The sequence below is a fragment of the Drosophila nasuta genome, chromosome 3, assembly GCF_023558535.2.
Source record: "Drosophila nasuta strain 15112-1781.00 chromosome 3, ASM2355853v1, whole genome shotgun sequence".
Lineage (NCBI taxonomy): Eukaryota > Metazoa > Arthropoda > Insecta > Diptera > Drosophilidae > Drosophila > Drosophila nasuta.
The window spans coordinates 20,680,842-20,701,965 of record NC_083457.1 but is presented as its reverse complement, the minus strand read 5'-3'; the positions used below and the strand labels follow the sequence as shown (position 1 = coordinate 20,701,965).

At 33.3% G+C, this 21,124-nt stretch overlaps 4 protein-coding genes across 6 annotated transcripts; 3 read left to right on the top strand and 1 right to left on the bottom strand.

Annotated features, from left to right (window-relative positions):
• Positions 1-508: 508 nt before the first annotated feature.
• Positions 509-6,353, bottom strand: LOC132788078 (pre-mRNA-splicing regulator female-lethal(2)D). 2 transcript variants are annotated; one of them, XM_060795378.1, is made up of 4 exons: positions 5,406-6,353; positions 2,582-2,706; positions 1,453-1,786; positions 509-1,385 (listed from the first exon to the last, which is right to left on the bottom strand). In XM_060795378.1, exons 1-4 carry the CDS (start codon positions 5,887-5,889, stop codon positions 568-570), a joined length of 1,761 nt encoding a protein of 586 aa, XP_060651361.1. In that variant the 5' UTR covers positions 5,890-6,353; the 3' UTR covers positions 509-567. The 2 variants fall into 2 exon arrangements, with proteins under 2 accessions (XP_060651361.1, XP_060651362.1); XM_060795379.1 differs by lacking the exon at positions 5,406-6,353 and adding an exon at positions 2,965-3,230.
• A 138-nt stretch (positions 6,354-6,491) lies between these two features.
• Positions 6,492-7,390, top strand: LOC132788079 (NADH-quinone oxidoreductase subunit B 2). Its single transcript, XM_060795380.1, has 2 exons — positions 6,492-6,907; positions 6,964-7,390. Exons 1-2 carry the CDS (start codon positions 6,576-6,578, stop codon positions 7,304-7,306), a joined length of 675 nt encoding a protein of 224 aa, XP_060651363.1. The 5' UTR covers positions 6,492-6,575; the 3' UTR covers positions 7,307-7,390.
• A 103-nt stretch (positions 7,391-7,493) lies between these two features.
• LOC132788080 (uncharacterized) lies at positions 7,494-9,066 on the top strand. 2 transcript variants are annotated; one of them, XM_060795382.1, is made up of 2 exons: positions 7,494-7,840; positions 7,926-9,066. In XM_060795382.1, the coding sequence occupies exons 1-2, from the start codon at positions 7,558-7,560 to the stop codon at positions 8,117-8,119; spliced, it is 477 nt and encodes a 158-aa protein (XP_060651365.1). In that variant the 5' UTR covers positions 7,494-7,557; the 3' UTR covers positions 8,120-9,066. The 2 variants fall into 2 exon arrangements, with proteins under 2 accessions (XP_060651365.1, XP_060651364.1); XM_060795381.1 differs by having other exon boundaries at positions 7,899-9,066.
• Positions 9,067-12,190: 3,124 nt separating this feature from the next.
• Positions 12,191-16,553, top strand: LOC132788082 (uncharacterized). Its single transcript, XM_060795383.1, has 3 exons — positions 12,191-12,347; positions 12,619-12,786; positions 15,560-16,553. Exons 1-3 carry the CDS (start codon positions 12,290-12,292, stop codon positions 15,793-15,795), a joined length of 462 nt encoding a protein of 153 aa, XP_060651366.1. The 5' UTR covers positions 12,191-12,289; the 3' UTR covers positions 15,796-16,553.
• The last annotated feature ends 4,571 nt before the right edge of the window (positions 16,554-21,124 follow it).

Sequence of the window (21,124 nt, the reverse complement as noted above, 5' to 3'; positions counted from 1 at the left end):
ATACGGACAGACACACAGACGGACAGACGGACATTAAATAATAAAAGTTAAAGCAAAAGGTTGGTTGTTTATTTCAAATTTTGTTACGCTTAACAAATTTATTTTAACATAAGTTGTAATTTTTCATTACAACTTTTTCGTTTACAATAAATGCCTTAAATCAATAATAAAACGATAATTTAGTTATACTTCGATTGTGGGTTCGATCAGATAGCTGTTCAGCTGCTATTTTACTTAAATGTTTCAATTGAATTAATTTGATAAATTTGTATTTTGTCAAGACTAATAAATTTTCCGAAATTTAGATGTATACATATATATATATTTATATATGAATAGTCCTTGTATGCCTTATACAGAGGCATTAAAAACTATAATATACTATAAAAATAAAAAAGAATATATATATATACATATATATATATTTGTATTTATATATGTAATAAACATGAAGTCTCTCTTGAATCTCAATTCTCAAAATATTATGCTTATATCGAAATACGAAGTGTTAATCTTCTGATGTCATAAATACAAATAAGCAGGCTTTATAAAAAAAAAACTGCTCGCTCAATAATCAATGCCACTTGTACCGTTTTGTTGCATTCGCACCGATCTACGTCTCGTCAAAATACGAGCTGGTGTCGTTGTTGGGGCTTCACGAGAATCTTCAGGAGCAGGCGTCGCTGGATCAACAGTATTTGTTGTCACTGATGTTGTAGTTAAAGTAGATTCCTCTGGAACCACATTCAAAACCATATGGTCCATGGCAAGCGGAGTCGCTGTAACAGGATTTAATGCTTGTTGTTCGTCCTCAAGTTGTGAGTTTCGTCTGGTAACTAAACCGCGAAGCTTAGACTTCTTGGGCGGCAAAGTACGTGGCGTGCTTATTTCTCTTATTGTCGGCACTACAGGTGCCTCATGGACACACGAAGCCGGAGCACCTTCCTCTTCGTAATTACGTTTTCGCGCCAATCGTGCGGCAGCTCCATTTCTACTAGTATTGCTTTCGTCGAGAGTTATGATCTCTGGGACCGTAGCTTGTTTATCATTGTTAATGCCGTTATAGTAAATAACAGCGCTTGTGGTCGCTAGCACGGATGTCTCTTGTACAACATTCTCATCATTTGGATGCAACAGATTGCTGCTAATGGTTTGAAACTGGTTGCTGTTGCTTGCGCTTTGGCCATTGATGGCCGCAGTCCCTGCCATTGTGGCAATATCGTTGGTTTCTTTTGGACTGTTGCTCGTTTGTCGAAGTTGTGTATTTTCTTTCTCAAGCGTATGAATCCGATCGCGTGTCGTTTTCAATTCTTGTTGAAGAAATAATATTGTGCTTTGCATACCTTCCACATCTTCATCCAATTCTTGCAAGAAGTCATCCAGCTCTACGCACCAAAAATGTAGTTAATTAGTTAAAAGTTCTAAAAAATATCATTGACTGCATTTAATTACCTGATTGCGACTTCTTAACTTCTTCACTGAAGCTTTTTTGCATAGCTAATTCAGATTCCAATTTGGCCAGACGTCCGTTTGATGTCATTTTACCCAATTCTTCATTTTCCTGGTACAATAGCCGACACTTAGCCATTAATCGTTTTCCTGTATTCGAATCAGGCGTAAACTTCCAAGCAGAGAGCTCATTTTGTGTTTCTTCTAGCTTTGCCTTGGTAGCCTTAAGCTCTTTTTTGAGACGTTCAAAAAGTAGATTGACAGCTGGATCAAGCAGAGCAGTGCGAAGAGCCAAAGCTGTGGGTGCCTGCTGCGCCTTGTACTCAGCAATTTGGCTCTGTATAAAAATAATAAAAATAAAAAATGTTCAAATTCAAAATTTTCAAAATTTAATCCACAGCTAACACCCATAATAATTATTTATTATAGCTTAGAATAAATTCTACAGTACAATATGTAGGCAGAGCAACTGTGGTCTTCAGGACTGTAATAATTTAAGATACGTTTCTATTGTATGTTAAAAAAAAATATATTGGTAGTCTGTGAGTCACAAAAACTTTACAATTAATTTCTAAAAATTTGCTATCGATTTTCAAGTAAAAAGTAGGCAGACGCGACTTAATAATGTACTTGTTTATAATTTACACAAAAATATATGCATTGTAATGTTCGGATGTTTTGCTATTCATTTAAAAATCAAACCACAAGTCAACTCTAGCTTTCTAACATTATTTTTTAATTTTCTATTATGTTAGGTTTTAAACGACGTTTGCTATTCGATTTTATCAAATTTTAGCAGGCGAAAGTGGGCGTGGCTAAATATCTAAGGCAATCTTGATTTGCGTACAAAAATAACAAGATCTAGGCGTTCAAACGGACAGTAAGGCACGACAGGAGTTGACTATATGGTCTTGACTGTCGAGACTGATTTAGAATATTTATATTTTTTTTTGTTTTGGATATGGTTTCTTCTGTCTGTTACATAGATTTCCTGCCCGCCCAAATTAGCCTTCTATTCTACTATTACCGTAGTATAAAAATGTGTGTCGCGAAAATTTGTTGCGGGTATTTAACAATTATCAGTATTAGCTGTATAATATTGAAATTTTTTATATTGCATCTATATGCTTACCACATAGTCTTGAAATTCTTGTTCCTTATTAGCCAATCGACGCATGAGTATTTTTTCTCGTCGCTGTGCATCAGCACATTGTAACCCCAATCGAGCTTGTTCCATTTTGAGATTTTCAATCTCATCTGTTTAGACGACCATGCCAGAAGAATAAAGTAATAAAAAGCAAACAAGACGTTTTTAGTAAAGGGTCTGGAAGATTAACGGGGATAGGATCAATAATCGATTTAGAAGAAATAAGAGTCCAAAGCAAGTTTTGTTAAAGGTCACAAAAAATTGATCAACTTGAAGTGATGCGAATGTATATTCACTTGTAGTTTGTACGTAGATATGATACATATTTGCTTATATTTTTTTTTAATGAACTTAATACGAATTCATACCAATGCATTGCACTCATTCGTGTTAGTTCGACACATTTTTGTTTGTTGTTGCGCTCTTGAAGTTGAAGTTGCTGTTGTTGTGATGACGCCGTAGATGATATGGTCCATTGGACCTCTCTTGAAGCTGGTTTCGTAGTTGCACAGGCACACGTTATTTCTTGTATTACTCTTTTGCATGCTTCTCCTATGTTTGCTGCAGCATTTGCACATCACTCGCTTGCACTATAACTTTGCTTTCTTAACTTGCATTTGACTTTGCATTTCATTGCTTTTTGGCAGACACTGTGAAATCAACAAACTATGAAATTTTTGTGGCAAAACTGAAAGACATTCAGAAAAACACTTGCAAAAAACTCAACGCGCGCACTTTGTTTTCAAAACATTATTCAAATTATTTTTCATTAAATACTCTTTTAATGCATAAGCAGAGTTTAATAACTTTTATGGGGATTTAGAATTTATCTTTTTCATATATATTATCCGTTTATCCGTTTATTTCAGCGTTTGATAATTCTACATAATTCGACTTTAATCCAACATTGGTCGTCAGTAAATGTGTATTAGATCGACATTTCCAAACTGGCATTAAGTTACGTTCGTAAGTCAAAACATTAAAAAATAAAAATGGCTGCGTTGACTGAAAATATTTTTAAGAATAGTAATACAACAGACCTACTATTGTTAGTATTGGTCTATGTCACTTCAACCACCAAAAAATGTTGAAATTTTGTTTATTTACTAATTCACATTGAACTAAGTATAGAATGTTTATACAATTGGGAAAATAATTTAATTAATTAAATTATAATTTAATTAATTAAATTATTTTGTATTGAAACTATAGAAATATACTTGAGACTGTTTACTCAACCACAAGTTATAGGCATAATTACTTGGATCGAATACATTTTCGGCCCAGATAAAAACAGAAATGGTAAGATAACATGAAATAGTCAATAATTTTTAAATTTGCTAAAGTCCAGATTCGAGACATCCATAGCATAAGCTGGCATTTCATGCATCCCGTTTAAACTGACTATTATTTCTTCTGCTTCACATTCATGGCAAGTTTATAAATTTTTAGCTGCAGGCTGGCTAATCATTGGTGTTTGAAGTGTTAATGTTTTATAACATTTTTTCTGAATGAAGCTAAATAAGCGGGATCTTACATTTAGGTCACTTGCCAGCTTGAGATACTGTTTTCGGAAAATTTGCCGAATTATTTTAATGGTAGCGGTTTAGATTTATTATTGTTTAATATCTGAACACTGATAAAAACTGATTAATTTGTAATTTGATTTATTTATATTTATTTTATGATGCATGTTTTTTATATACAGGGTTTTGTTTCAGCACTGATGAAGTTCTTTACATTTTCAATCAACATTTCACACAAGAAAGGAAATTTGTAATTTTGTTGGATACTTCTTTGAGATTTAATTCATAGATTTTTTACTTTCCACTTGTTGGGATTTACGGTTGTAAAGAAGAGAGCATGGGGAGAAATAGGCAAAATAAGAAAGGCACGTAGTTAACTTGATCAACGTTGGCAACAAAAGTGGCCATAACGCAAACTGTACACACTCTAGAAACGTTTAAAGCGACGACGATGATGATAACGATGTCGACCACGATGTCGATAAAGTCGGAGAATACGAGACGTGATGGAAAGAACCGACTTAAGATCTTTTCGTTTATTGCACTATTTTAATGAATATTTAATTTTATTTTTAATATATTATGGATTTGATAAATATTACAACTGTTCAATGCACTACACACACACTGATCATTGAATGATCTTTAATTACATTTAACATATTTTATTTTTGTAATTTGATAAGTTCAATTTGCACGCACTTATTTCTCATTCAATTATTTGAATATATTTTATTTTATATGTTTGCTGTGTTAAAATTGTAAATTCGAGTATTGATATCTATCGTCAAACGCTAAATGTTATATTATATTCGAGTGTTCGCTTTTATTCAAATTTATTTTTGCAAAAACCAATAACAACAGAGCACACGGCACGTGGAGTTCTTTTTAGTGTTTTTCATAGTTCTTTTTGCACAAAAACTCAAACGTAGGTTGTAATGTTTACAGTGTAGTATAATACCTAAAGACATTATTTACTATACAATAATGCTCAAATTACCGAATTGACCAACTCAATCAATTGAGCACGCTTCATTAATACATAACTAGTGGTGAAATTTGAAATTCAAATACTCTCCTTAAGACACAAAAAGTGAAAAACAAAACAAAAATCAACGAAACTGGAAATGTCACACGTATGTACACTGACTTTTGTTATGATGAATTTTTTAAAGGAATACAATATATACATATGTGTACGTAATATAAGATATATCATTTAGTACGTTTACACAATATGTTGAATTTTCATTTGTATGTTTTCGTAAATAATAATTTAATACCTTCGAGCAGACGTCGCTGTTCGGCTGCGGCGGCGACGGCAGCGTCGGCCACAGCAACATCATGTTCTTGCTGTTGTTTTTGATGTTGTTGTTGGTGCTGCTGCAGTTGTTGTTGTTGTTGCTGGTGATGATGATGTCTGCTAGGCTGTTGTTGCGGTAGTTGTGGCTCCTGTGTTTGCTGCGCTTGTGTTGATGTCGAATGATGATGATGATGGTGGTGGTGATGATGATGTTGTTGTTGCTGTTGAAGTGACGTTGGCAGCTCCTCAGAGCCCGATGGCGTTGGCGATGCGGGGCCAGAAGGGCCACTGTTGCTACAAGCGGCAGCGACACCGGCGGCATTACCGTTGCTCCCAGCAACTACGCCACCCCCTCCACTGCCACTGCTGAGCATATGCAAATTCGAATCATATTTTGTAGACATTTTATCGTAATTGTTCATTAAGGGTCTCTGATCGTCCATAGTCATTGCAGCGACACTCATAACTCAAGAATACAAGGCTCAAATGGTCCTTAGCTTGCGTCGACTCTTACATTGGCATGTACATAGTATGTACACACTGGAAAAAACACAAACTGAATGCAAACACTGCCCAGTGGAGTACCTTTTCTCTCTCTCGCTCTCTCACACACGCAGTATTTGTTATGGGCTGCCTGGCTAGTTAACCGATACACCAATACCAATGCAACAAATTTTCTGTCGACGACGACGCGAGCAAGCAGAAATGTTATATTATATACTACATATGTATGCTGCTACTTGAACATTGATATTTCCAACTTCATGGGTATTTGGTGCGATGAATTATTGATAACTTGCTGGATTGTTAATTTATAAGCACTTTTTAACATTTACTTGTGGAATTAATCACTTTATTTATGTTGATTTAACAATTTTACATGGAACCCCGTTGATGTCGCAGAAAACGTATGGCCAGCGCTGCCAGAAAATTTACGAAAATTCAAGATGGTGGACCGATAAATTTTATTATATACTATATAATACCAAAATAATACGGTTCCTCAATTTCCAGTGTGATAATGCGATGGTCACACTGAATGGCACATTTTGTTTACTTTTTTTAAAGAAGAAGAAAGTGCCCTTGCAGCCCTGGTTTAGTTTGCAAATTACATAAAAGAATTGGACAAATTCTATTGAAGAGATTGAAAATGTTGCGACATATTGGTGCGCCGACGTTCGCTAAACTACTAAATGCGACCCGAATCACAGCGAATGCGTCATGCAACAAAACTGTGTCTCTCACAGCTCCGTTGAGCCACTTACTGGTGCGACAACAACAGACGATGCCTGTCGTTGATACTAATAATTCGCTACCAAAGAAAGGTTATTCTCCTTTCGGCACCAAGCAGTCCAGCATGGCCGAGTGGTCGCTAGCCAGGCTAGATGATCTGCTCAACTGGGGCCGCAAGGGTTCAATTTGGCCACTGACATTTGGCCTGGCGTGCTGCGCCGTCGAAATGATGCATATTGCAGCACCACGGTAAGATCCGATCCAAGGGCTGCAACTTATTTTTTGAACATATGCATTTATTGCAGATATGATATGGATCGTTATGGCGTAGTATTCCGAGCATCACCACGCCAGGCCGATGTTATCATTGTCGCTGGAACGCTGACCAATAAAATGGCGCCAGCTCTGCGCAAGGTTTACGACCAGATGCCGGAACCACGTTGGGTCATTTCGATGGGAAGCTGTGCTAATGGCGGCGGTTACTATCATTACTCATATTCTGTTGTGCGAGGCTGCGATCGAATAATCCCCGTCGATATTTACGTGCCTGGCTGCCCTCCCACGGCTGAAGCTCTCATGTATGGTGTCTTGCAGCTTCAGAAGAAGGTCAAGCGCATGAAGACTCTACAAATGTGGTACAGGAAGTAGGCGGACTACTACGATACAGATAGAAACGAAAGGTGTTAAATAAATATATATACGTTCGCATATATGTGATAGTATTTCGATTTATACTGTGCTCTATTTTCTTGCATTAATTTTAAAGTACCCAACTGGTTTTGCTTGTGACGTCACACGGAATCAACCTCGCATGTGCTACGTACCATGCAAGATATATAGGCCGAAGGTTGCCAGATCGGCTAGACATTTGCTTGGAATCGCTAAACATATGTTGTACAATGTCGGCCGAGCTGCCCGAAAACCTTCAAGTTATAAAATTGGAATCATCAGCTGCATTGGGAAAGTGCAACATCAAGGAGCGCTTAAATCTACACGTAAAACGACGCTTACAACAAGAAGTCCCAGAAACTTTGCACAATGACTCTGGCTTAATCACCATAGCTAATAAACGCAGCAGGGTAACACCTATGCCAACAGTAAGGGAAATACAGAAACTACGGAAACCTTACCAAAAACGTGTAGAACGCTTGAAAACAGAAACAAACAGCAAGAGTAAAAGAGGTAAGTGCTTTTATATTTATTTGACTATATTAATCAGTCACTAAAATCATAATGTCAGCGCAAGTTGCGATTCTTTCTTCCTCAGCAGTGGACCTGGAGACATTTGACGAACCGGGAGATCATGATGCTGAATCTTTAGATTCAAAAAATTTATGTCGAGAAAGATACAAAAATGCAGATATACTTAATATAGTATTAAGTAAAAAGAAACAAGCCTTGATGAATGATCCACAGGTTCAAATGTTTTGGTCTGAAATGATGTCGGCCATCAGAAGCTAACTTATATCGACCAAACACTGATTATTCAACTTACCTTGTTGAGGTGAAAATCGTGGGAGCTTTACTTTTTCAACACATAATAACAACCCTTAGATTTGTGTGTACTCTCTTTGCGCATGCTCAGCGAAATCTCTTCAAACTGGTCGTTTTTAACCGTTTTCTAACCGTTTACCGCCTATTGCTCACATACAAAAGTTGTACAGGGCCGCCGCTTAGAACGAACATTGTCTTTTTTGGGGTTGCAACGTATTGTGATTTTCCGTCGCGTATTCTGTGTGCTTCAGAGAAATTGAATGTAAAAAAAAAAGAAATAATTACAAACTTATATGTGCTAAATAAATATATTTAATTATTTAATTGCTAAATATTCATTTGTGGAAATACTGATTTCAAGTTCTTGACTATGTTATTAGATAACATATTTCTCTGTGCTTCATGACGCTTGCTATCGATTTAACAAATTTTTGCTCTTCTGCTGTTTCCTTTGGGACGCGTATTCTCTCAATCGTGTACTTTTCACCACCTCGCAGCTCTTTTATCCATCCGTAATTCGTAGCGTTTTAACTTTGTGTCTCGTCCTTGCCGTTTGCATAAAAGTGGTTCACATGGCAAACTCACCCACAGCAGCTCACTCAGCTCACTGAGCCCTTCTCAATGCTTTTCGCTTTCATTTCGGTTTGGAATCAACCTGAATAGGCCTTTCTCGGCATTTACTCAGTTCATTCAAAGGCTATTTCAATTGATAGAAACTCGCAAAGACGAGAAGTTGTCATACTCGAAATACATTTTCGCCTCTTATGTAAATATTAAAAAAAAAGTTTTTCAAATTCTTTTGTAAATGTTTTCATTTAACCACATGCCATAGATATTAACTATAAAAACAAAAGTATTATATAATCGTGCAAATTCTGTGATACTGGGAGTTACTCCGCAATAAAAGTGCAAAAGTGATTACAAAACCATTTCAGCAATTAGTGTGTAAAGTTTATATTGGACATCGAACCTTAAATATAACAAAATAATAATGATATTTAGAATATTTCTTGTAAAATGCAGAAAAAAATGTATTTGCATATATAATTTGTTAACAATTGAAACAAAAACAATACGTTATATGTCAGTTTAAGTTAATCTCTTTGGAAAATTTATATTTTAAATATGTGACAAAATAATTGTTTTAGAATACGGTTGCTTATATCGACTGTCGCTATATTCTTTCATCGACAGCACGACATTGTCGCTACTATTACCATTAGTGTGTGTCCACCCGTTCCTCCCTGTTTTGGCCAGATAAATCGATATGTCCATTCGGTTCGCATTACGTTATATATGCCTGGTTTATGTTCTACCATGTTACATTACATAAGAAACTACGAAAATTTATATTTAACTCGAAATGTCATTTATCATTGAAAATTTTAAAAAGTTTTCGATATCCGGTAGCATAATTAACTAGGAACTGAACTATGTAGGTCAGTTATTAAGCTATTATAAATCGGTTTTGTCGGATTACTTGTTGGCCATTAAGTGAACTGATTTTAAATTTGCAATAGTAGTACAAAGTTTTTTTTTGCTATGGGTTACATAATAGGTTTTTAAGTTGTATGACTAAATATTCATATTTGTTCGTGTGTATTGCTATTTAATTTGACCAAATAACATACTAAAAAGTAGCACAGTGGTGTGATTGTATGACATGACAACGGCCCCTACCTTTCCAACATTATCGATTGCCATAGTTTTTCTGTTTTTTCAACACAAGTTTAGTATGACAAATGTACATTCCTTATTTTTGGGTTAATAGCTAGAACCAAAATAGTTCCTTGATAGAGAGCCATGTTCAAGTAACAAAGTAACAATTATATAATGGATTAAATGCTTAAAAACTATGTATAATATATAATATTATATATTATATATGTATTATATATAATATATAATACATTTAGAATGGTATATATAATATATAATACAATATTCTTATAGCTTTTGGCGGTCCATAGACCTCATTCCATGGAAAAGGTACTAACACCAGTACCAATCATTGTAATCCAATTAAGTGGTTAACATATGTATGTATGTACGAAAAGTAGTTTGTAGGCCATTGTGCTTTTGAGTCATACATAATGACTCCACTCATGAATTGAGCGAGGAGCAAGATAGCTGCTGTCGAGTGTGCTCGACTGTGACCTACTATTCATTCTCAATAAATTATTGTTATAATACATTACATTGCAAATATGTACAAACAAATACTCTTTAATTATCATGTGAATTAACATAAAATTCTAAACTGCGGCTTTAAAATTATAATTGCTTTCACAGTGCATTATTAAATCCCTATAAAGTATATTGTATGTACATGTTGATCAGCATTAACTTTTGAGTCGATATTGCCATATCTGCATATTTTTCTAGCCGTACGATCACCTAGGAATGATTTTCAATAAATAATTTATTTTAGCAAACAATATTCAGGTTTACTTTAGGTTGAGGGCTTTTAATATACACTTTTGGCATTTTCGTCAATTTTTACCTTTTGAAAAAAGCTAAATTATATAAATAAGAGCACAACTACGGTACTGGATACATTTTTATACAGCTTTAAATAATAAAATAGTGGCAAATCAGTTACATAATTGAATAATGAATAATGTCGAAAAGGCTTGTTCCCATATGTAAAAAATAGGAAAGTTATTGTTGAATGTGCCGAAAAAATTCTTAAATAGCCTGAATGTAAAACTTGGTATATAGGTACTACTCGTAAATGCTAAATATACCATACGGTAAAATAGGTGGAGATAACAATATCCTCCTTGACTTCTATAAAGCGTTGATATGTATCAGTTTTATATTGATATTTGCATCGTCTTGAGTTAAGCACTATTTTATTTTACATAAATTTACTTAAAAAAATATTTTTCGAGATTCAGGACTGCAGAGAAATCAAAGAAAATTTAATTAATGGGAGTAATTATCTTTCTTATTTAATCGTAAAATATAGGATTCTTGAGTTTTAAGGTTAGCAAATGTACTAAACACGAATCCACTAACGTCACAAAATTTTTTTTAGAAAGATATAATGCCCTTCTACCCTATGGGTAGCGGGTATACATGTGCGAAAGTTGTCCAACGACAGAGAAAGGAAATTATGCAAAACAGGATACTGCCAGTTAATATATTTGTAGTTGTGTACCCACTGCCCATAGGTATTACATATAACTTTGTTCCAGCTGCTTATGGATCGATGTAGCGGAATTTTCTACTTTTTAGAAATTTGTATACCCCCATAAGGTAGAATGGCTTTATAACTTTGTGCCGGCAGGAAATGTATGTATGTATGTAACAGGTATAAGGAGGCATCTCCTATATTGTGCCGTCTATGGTATATTTTGAATGAGGTACTATATCGATATACCAAATATATCATTTGGTATTTTTGTAGTATTCTGTAGTATTTTCGGAATATTTTGAAAATAATACCGCAATATTTAGCTTTTATTCAAAATGGGTTGCGGGTATCTCACAGTCGAGCACACTCGACTGTAGCTTTCTTACTTGTTTTGTCTAATCTATGACAGCAATAGCAAACAATAAGCATTTCAAGAATATTTTTAATTAGCTTTAAATCTGTAGGCATCTGAACTGTTAGATGCGAGTTCGCAAGAAAATAGTACATACATACATAGTATGTATTACATACATAGATTGGCAAAGAGATTTCAAAACCGTCTTCAACCTAAAATCTCCCTAAGTTGGTTTTCAGTTGGAATACGGCTGGTTTTTTCTATTTTAGGACATCCTTTTGGTCCTAAGGGGCAAAGGGCAGAAATGTTGAACTCTAAATATATGTTGTTAAATTGATATATTCTCACATGCCTTTTGCTTTTGACTTATTTATTTCGTAATTGTTAAGTTATGATTTGAAAAATGTCAAAAATTTTGAATAATACCATTAGGAATTTTATTTCAAAAATTACATAATAGAGGCAATCCTAGTATAATTTCAAGTTTAACAATAAACTAAGAACTTTAACTTATTTTATATTTTTAATATTTTAGAAAAAAAAATAATTAAATACATTTCCGGGAAATTAATATTATCGGACGTCAAAGCAACGCAAGCGTTAAGTCCAGTTGAAGAAAAGTATTGAAAGTAACAAATTAAATATGACGTCTTTCATCAATAAAATATTACTCTTGCTGGGGGCACTTTGCTGCATGCAAGGTAAGTAACATTTTATATTGAAATGGTATTTGTTTTATTGTGACGAAATGTGTGTACAAGTTTAGTGTAAAGTTAGTATAATTGAATGTAACTGAAAATACAAATGTATGTTCAATGAATATACATTAATTATGTACATAAGTATATACAGAGGTGCATTGGATATATACATATGTGTATATGTATGTAGTTATGTACATTGAATAGGTATTTATGTTATAACTATCCCATTACTAGATTTACACTTATGTACTTAACTTGATTTTTACAGTATGCACCGCCCTTATGTGCTACGACTGCAACAGCGAGTACGATCCCCGTTGTGGGGATCCTTTCGAGCCCTACTCTATTGGGGAGGTTAACTGCAGCAAGCAAGAGCCATTGGAACATCTTAAGGATAAATACAAGCCTATGCTGTGCCGCAAGACTGTGCAGAAAAGTATGTTTAAACTTAAATCTCAACTTACGTATATACTATATTTATAGTTTAAATTTAAACGGTTACCATAGTGTAAAAGGGTTGTAAACTTTGTGCCTGCAGGAAACGTATGTAATAGAAGGAGGCATCTCCGACCTCATAAAGTATATATATTCATGATCATCGTCAACAACCAAGACGATACCCTATATTTTATGGGGTCGGAGTTGCCCGCTTCTGGATTTTACATACATAACATACATATGTACATTTCCTGCAGGCACAAAGTTATAAAGTTGGCGTTCTCTGTCACAATGCATCAAGAAAGGCACATCGCATTTTTGTGTATACTTCACTATATTTAAGTAGCCATACAAAAACTATATGAACGGTCAACAATCAAAATGAAAGCAACGATATATAACCTGCAGCAAAGTATTTATGTATGCTATTAATGCGATAATTTATGAATTTACAAAATGGTCATTGTTCGATCACCGCCAAAAACTGTTCTCTTCGGGTTTCCATATCAGAATCCTAATCTATGAAATACTTCAACTTACTAGTGGAACACTTTATAGCTGCCGGTGACTATAACTGGAGATTTGAACTTGCGACATCTAAAGATGCGCATTGCTAATGTAAGGCCAAGCAATAAGCTAGAATGCGTCTGACCTTGCACCCCAGGTACTGGAGAAGACTCAGGACTATCGTAGCCACATCAAAGCCAAGAAAGCATTTGCTAAACCATGCTTGGTTTTCCCTGAATATTAGATCCTACTCTACTATTCTGGCCCTGTGGCTGTCATTTCTTAGTAAACTCTAGCAATACCAATATTGGTATCATCCAAAGAGCCAAGTCAAAGATCTTGAGAAGCATCACCGTGGTATATTCGAAACTTAAACATGCATCTGTATATTCAATCTGTTAGAAATGTAATAGAAACAAATAAGAAAGCTACAGTCGAGTAAGCTCGACTGTAATATACCCGCTACCCATTTGCAATAAAACCTGATTCTAAAAATATACTACGAATATATAGCAAGAATACTAATATATACCAAAGTAGGCTTTGGTATTTGGTAAATCGATATTGTACTACATTCAAAATAAAAAATATACTTCTACAATTTTTTAATGATCGCAAAAAAAATTCACAGGTATAATAAATGCTAGAGAATTATGAATTTATGGGGTGAGAAATGACTCCTTCTGCCTTTTACATACATTTCCTACAGGCACATAGTTATAATACTCTTATACCCTACGAATAGCTGGAATAATGTGATTCTAAGAAAGTATTCCAAATTTATAAACTAAAAATACTAAAATATACCAAAAGGTATATATAATATATATATATATATAATATATATATATCGATATACTACTACAATCAAAATATTTAATAGTCTTCAAACTATATTAGATAATCGACCGAAACAACAAGGGCTCAAACTGCGCAGACGTGTTTTCCAATATAAAATTATTTCCTAAATATATTTATCAATCAAACAGAAGTCATACATATTGTAGTTATTCTTATACAATTGTACTAAAAATTGGGATCTTAGCTTAGAAACTACGCCTGTAATTTGACTTTTTTCACGAAAGCAAAAATATAAATAATATAACAAGTTTTCGAATTAGCGTAATATAAAAACATATATATAAAACATCAATTATTGTAACTTCGGAGTTACTTCTCATAGTATTAACACATTTGGAAACCAAATCAAATTTATATTGACATTCTCCTTGGATCACGAGCCGTATATACACTTCTGTGTGGAATAGAACTTTATTTTTTTGTGCGAACTTTAATACCCTATTTAGACCAGTATTAGGAAAAGTAGAAAATTTCGTCGTATCATTTCATAAGCGGTTGTTTATAAAAGAAGGACTTCTAATGATTCTGAAAATTCAATTGCAATTCTTAAATACATAAGAACAAAGTCAAAAAAATATTATAAAAGGAAATAGATAGAGGCATTAGTTTAAAGATAATCACCAAGACGATCAATTGGACCACTTTGTAGAGAAATGTAATCGTTCCAGAGCGAGTTTCTTGTTATAAAATAAAACAAAAATAAGTAAATTCAATTGATGAATAATAATTAAATTTATATAAACACAGATTTGTTGAATGCCCTCAGTGTCGTATCATTTATAAATTGCTAACTTTCGGTTGATTATTCTATTGCCTTTGATATTATTTTTCTTCCTGCCTAAGTTTATTTTGCGGGATTAAATTTTGATGTAGACACTTGCATAATAAAACTGCATTATTAAAGCAGATGAACTTGATCTAAATAAAGAACAGTCGCACATTTGTGGAACTTCTGAATTATTTAATTTTTTTTTTTACTTGCTCTGATTGACAATCTGGTATATTTTGTACTCAATGCTATATTTTGGATGTGATAATATGCAAATATACAAAATATAGTCTATGGTATATTTTCGTACTTTCAATTTGGTATATTTTAAAATTAAAACTGCACTACTTCGATTTTATTCTAAATGGGTAGCGGGTATTTCACAATCGAGCACTCTCGACTGTATATTTAAAGTAAATTGGAATAAAGGAAATAATTTTAATTAAAAGGATTAACTTACACTGATTAACTGAAGTGGATGACCAATATATTGAGCTGTTTCCCAAACATCAAAAATATCGATTTTTTGAGCTCTATTGCCTATATGTATTTCATATTATTACTAGCTTACATATAAGACAATATTCCTTTTATAATTACATACATAAAATTATTAAATTGATGTAATTTTCAGTTTATGGGAAAACACGTATAGTTCGCGGCTGTGGTTATATTCCTGATGAACGCACTGATAAAGAATGTGTAAGGCGCTCTGGCACTCATGATGTATCAGCTACCTATTGCGCCTGTACCAAGGAACTATGTAATACGGCCGTTGTCGGTGCATCACAAAAGCCACTTCTTCTTGCATTGGCCGCAGGATTAACGCTGCTTATGACAAGTCAAAGCATACGAGTTCAGACATCATAAATGTATACTTTACGAAGTTTATTTATAACATTTTTACAAATTTATTTTAAAAAATCATCGTTTTCGTTTTTGCAATTTAATGAGTATTAGAATATAGCAAAACACTCGAAATAAAAGATAAATAAAAAATAATTTGTTTTGTCATCGTGAAAATCAGATAATTATTTAAATTTTTACATAATAACAGATACTTGTGGAATTATAATTTTGAATAACACAAATGCGTAATGACGCTTTTCTTGAAAGTGCAGACCACTAAATACTTTGCGCCCAAGTCTCTTAGGCTTGCCTAAAAAGTATTTCCACATACAAATAAAATATGTAAACAAAAAAAAACAAACTATACACGAGAGCATATTATGCGTAGAAGAAAGTATGTGAAATATATGAAAGCTTCATTGTTCGATATCTGGCTGTATTTTCATTTAGCTTATTTAATTCAGATGTCTAATGTACATTTCGGCAAAAAGGCTGTATCTGAGGTAAATGAGTATATATTGTGTTCGATAATTCAAAACATTTTAAATATATAGATGTGGTACACAAATTCACTTCTTCTATTTCATTGTGTGAAACGTAAAATATGAAAATCTTTCCAGGCGCAGCACTTGTATACCATCCGTAAATATAAGGCAATAGAAGTACCTTACTTAATTAAAATTAAACTAACCTTTTATTCAGTCGTAAAGTCAAAACTGTGTAAATGAAACGGCTCAATTTATTTCAGAATAATTTGTAATCCAATTAAAAAAACAAAATAATACACAAACAAACAACTGCCAGTATACATCTCCGCCTAATGAAAAATGTAATATGCAACTATCACGTACATAACATATGATGTCCTTGATTGAAAATAATAAATTGTTTGTGCTTGCATAAAGTTACAACTTTAACTAATTTAGAAAACTCTTTATAAATAAAATTTAAAATACTGAAAATTACAAGAAAGTATATTTTGAACAGTCCTAGAAGAATATCTAAACTAAAATCTTGATATGAGACGAAAGGTTAATTTATATATATATACATATATATATTTGAGTAGAGAATATTACAAATAATTTGGACACAAAATCATAAAACATTTTTAAAAATTTGAATAATTTTAAAAACGTAATGCAAGTAACAATGTTACATTCTCGTTATTTTAAAAAATAAAATCATGTAAACATTTTCAATTTAAAATTCAAGAAATGAAAAAACAAAAATTCATACACAACAAAAATATTTTCAACTAATTCACTTCAAGTTACATACACGCAAAAAAAGGAAATAGACAAGTAAAAAAGTAAAAATCTTCCTAAAGAATAACACTATTTATAAAAAAAATTATGTAGATATATGGCTTATAAAAATTGTTGAGTGTGAAAGATCTATATAAAATTTATATTAAAATTTGCACACCTGCAAGTTTATCTTTTTAGTTACAAAAATTTATATTACCTTTTATTGACAGAATATGTAGGTAAACTTAAAAAGATATGCAAATCATTGGTCATAAAACCGTAATAAAAATCGAAACTAGCCATTCTATTGCAATTTATAACAATTTAAAGAAAATCCACGAAAAAATAAAATGAAATCTATATACTCTTAAAATGTAATGAATTAATAACGGTTCACAAAAATATATTAAAACTTTATTTTGAAATTGCATAAGTTTACGAATATAAGGCAATATATTATTTAAGAGTTCATGGGAGAATTCGAACACACGTTTTATCCAATTACACCCAAAGGCTACTTTCACAATGAGATAGAAAAAATATGAAATTAATAGTTGCATCGTCACTGAGCTTTGCCTTTTTAGTAATGGGATTCTGAAATAAAATAAAATAGAAACATCATAATATACAATACATGTTTATAAAAAAAAGTACACAAGGATATAACTAAAATGTTTGTTGTTAAACAAAGTAAAATATACGCATGATGGTAAAAGTAATAAAGTGAAATTTTAACAAACTAACACAGTTGCAAAAATAATAATAATAAAATTTATTAAACTTGATAACGGTTTTGTCTGCGCTGATTAAGTCGTTATTACTATATCTTTGGTTTATGATTTTTAATTCTAACCTAAAATTATATATAATCAACATAAGATAAAAAGTAAATAAAAATTAACAATCCAAAAACAATTTATGTAAACTTGTTAATTTTTAGTGTTTAAGTCTGTAAAGCTCCGCTTGTAGATGAAAATCAATAAATAAATGAACTACAAATCGAATATAAAAAAGGAAACAAATTAAAAAATAGTCTGAACATTAAATCTCTTCGTACATTTTCTATGATTGCAATCCATAAAAATATTTTCAACGTTTCTTTATACATATTTTCTGTATCAACATAACGAGACGTTTATGGTTTGAGTTTATAACACATTGCTATAAATACATATTATATATTGTTATCGCTTTCTGTATAACCCATCATTTTTAGCCTTCAGAATTCACACTCAATATCTTATAATTTATTTAGACCAAGTGCATTAACTTCAATGATGCAAGTGTTTACACCAAAACTGCATCACGCAAACAGCTGTTGAGGAATGCAAAAATAAACAGCAGAAAGAGGAAGAATATCAAAGGCAATTGAAACAAATCAACCGAAAATTAGCAATTTAATAAAATAAGCGACACTGAGGTCCTTCAAAAAATATAAGTGGTCGGAGATGCCTCGTTCTACCTGTTACATACATTTCCTGCCGGCATAAAGTTATAATACGCTTCTACCCTATGGGTAGCGGGTATAAAAAGTGAGCATATCTGTAGTAAGAACTTATTTTAATATAAAAGGTCCAGTATAAAGTAAAAGTTGTTTAAGCTCTCATTCCTTCCATCTCACTAGATCTTTCAATGTTCGAGGTTTTCTTTTAAATTCCCCTATCATGTTACATATGTCCATTAAAATCAACTCTTTTAAAATCAATTCGATTTTCCACGATGTTAAAGAAAAGTCTGCCTCCTTTTTCTTATCCATGCATTCAGTAATGTCTGCATCACACCTAAACATATAACGTGCATGTAATCTAAGGAACATTGTGATATAATATCAAAATTCATCATTTCTAATGGTAATTGCTTTAAGTGGTGTTTTGGCTGAGCTCTGTTTCTGAACGAATAATTAGTTCTAGGTGAATTGGTGGTTTCTGATGGAAAAATAAGGCGATGTTTATTTATTTATCCTTTTTGCGTACACCGGCCACATGTATTGTATCCACTAAGTCACTTAGTTCTCAAAATATAAGACTTTGCCGGTGCGTCCATTACGAAACAGAGAACACAAATTTGGTACAAATTATTAGAAAACAAAAACCCTCTTGCATAACAATTTTTGTCTCAGAAATAAATTCTTGTAAGTAATCCATCGCGCAACTCGGCTTAGAAGTTTCTCCACGCCAACAAGAAAAACATAGAAGAAACAAGTTTGGAGCTGCTTTTGAATAAGGAAAGTCCATCAATACCGAAATTCAAAACCAAGTTCGGTGACTTCCAATCTTGTACTGTCAAAAAGTCCGTTAGTCCGCAATTTACTCCATGGTGTATGTAAATTCCTTCTTCAACTATTCTCTGAGTAACACAGCCAGGAGTCTTCAAAATGGTTCCAGCGTCATTTGGCACTGTTAAGTTCTTCATTTGTGTGCCATGAATTCATTTTTTCTTAATGCAGACAACACATTGTCTTTACATAATAATCACAAAGTTACTAAAACTAGGTTTCAAAATGCAGAACATTACAGCAACCATTCAAATTTGGTGAAAAGTACCGTTTGAAAAAGAACAACGAGATAAGGCAGACACCACAAAACAAAAGGAGAGCCCGTGATTAAGCTCCAAGTTCTCTCACCGAATGTTAATGCCAAGCAAGAAATAATCTCAATTCATTCATCTGGATGATCAATTTTCGATTTACATTTGTTTTTGCTATTTTATAAATCGTATTTGAAGACCATTTACGACTCATTTTCGATATCCAATATTTTGCAGATTTTTACAATATCAAAAATTTTGCCGATTTTTTCATTTCAACGCCTCGAAAAAGACTCGTCAAAGCAGTAAGAAACATTCGCAAATGTCAACAATTAAAGGCAAGCTTTTACCCAGCATTAGAACTAGGGCCACTAGCAACCTTGCGGAAGAAAGTGTAAAGAGCACTAACCTAGGGTTCCGAATAACACTTCAACCGTGAACTCCGCTTCTAACTGTCCACGTCTTAATCAAAACACGACAATTGACCGCCCGATGGACATATTCGCGTTCTTACGTGTACCTGACCAGACTCGATTCATGAAAGTTTACGACGGGAATCCTGAAGACCTTAGGGACTTCATTTTCAACGTCGAAGAAATTTTACTATTCATAAGAGGAACGGATCAGACCCCCTATGGGCAGATGCTCCTTAGAGCAATTAGGAACAAGATTGAAGAAAAAGCCAACGACATTCTAAAAGAAGTAGGAGTAACCTTGAACTGAGACGACATTAAAGAGATCTTACTTACGCACTGCACGGACAAAAGAGACGAACCTACTCTTATGTGCGAATTACACGGACTTATATAAAAAGAAGTATCTATCCATTTATTTTTACAATTTTTTCAATTTCCAAAATTTTGCCGATTTTTACATTTTATTAAATATCAAAATTTTGACAAATTTTACATTTTTTTCAATTTGTAAAATTTAACCGATTTTTAAATTTATTTTTCAATTTTCAAAATTTTTGCTGGTTTTTACAATTTTTAAAAAATTTAGCCGTTTTTATAATTTTTTCAATTCTCAAAATTTTGCCAAATTTTTAAATTTGGCAGATTTTTACATTTTTTCAATTTGATTCCTCGCCTTGTTGCTTGAATGCTTATGTTCCATGATGCTTACGCCCCGTAGAATGCTGTCAAGCGTGCCTCAACGAGGACAACGGAAAGTCACAGTGCTCACAGTGATAGGCGTAGGGTTCCGTCGTGTCGTGCTGTTTCACCTTGTGCTTCACCGCATCGGTGTAAATTTGGCCAGCCAAGCGTTGGTGTATCGATCATGTGCCTTGGATTCTTAATGAACGCGTGCGTTGTTTACTGGGGTCATTTGCAAAGCTGGCAGGAAAGCGTCATTATCAGTTTGTTTGGCTCATCAGGATAACTTTCTTCTCGTCACTGTAACATAATAAGCGCCCGATTGCTGCGGCTGCTGCAGGCATCCATCGTTGCATTTGCTTTTCTAGTGGCGGCAACGGTGTGTATCGTTGCTGCAAGAGCAGAAGCGGATGCTGCATTGCTGGGATGGCTTTTGTTAGTGTTTACTGCCTAATTATGCACAACAAACGGAGCACA

Bases quoted from the DNA above. Each gene is read 5' to 3' on its own strand.
- LOC132788078 (XM_060795378.1), bottom strand. From the start codon at position 5,889: ATGAGTGTCGCTGCAATGACTATGGACGATCAGAGACCCTTAATGAAC. The intron at 1,787-2,581 runs GTAAGCATATAG...ATTTTTATACAG, and splicing joins AAGAATTTCAAGACTATGTG to AGCCAAATTGCTGAGTACAA. The intron at 1,386-1,452 runs GTAATTAAATGC...TTTGGTGCGTAG, and splicing joins AGTTAAGAAGTCGCAATCAG to AGCTGGATGACTTCTTGCAA.
- LOC132788079 (XM_060795380.1), top strand. From the start codon at position 6,576: ATGTTGCGACATATTGGTGCGCCGACGTTCGCTAAACTACTAAATGCG. The intron at 6,908-6,963 runs GTAAGATCCGAT...CATTTATTGCAG, and splicing joins ATGCATATTGCAGCACCACG to ATATGATATGGATCGTTATG.
- LOC132788080 (XM_060795381.1), top strand. From the start codon at position 7,558: ATGTCGGCCGAGCTGCCCGAAAACCTTCAAGTTATAAAATTGGAATCA. The intron at 7,841-7,898 runs GTAAGTGCTTTT...TCATAATGTCAG, and splicing joins AAACAGCAAGAGTAAAAGAG to CGCAAGTTGCGATTCTTTCT.
- LOC132788082 (XM_060795383.1), top strand. From the start codon at position 12,290: ATGACGTCTTTCATCAATAAAATATTACTCTTGCTGGGGGCACTTTGC. The intron at 12,348-12,618 runs GTAAGTAACATT...TGATTTTTACAG, and splicing joins GGCACTTTGCTGCATGCAAG to TATGCACCGCCCTTATGTGC. The intron at 12,787-15,559 runs GTATGTTTAAAC...TGTAATTTTCAG, and splicing joins CCGCAAGACTGTGCAGAAAA to TTTATGGGAAAACACGTATA.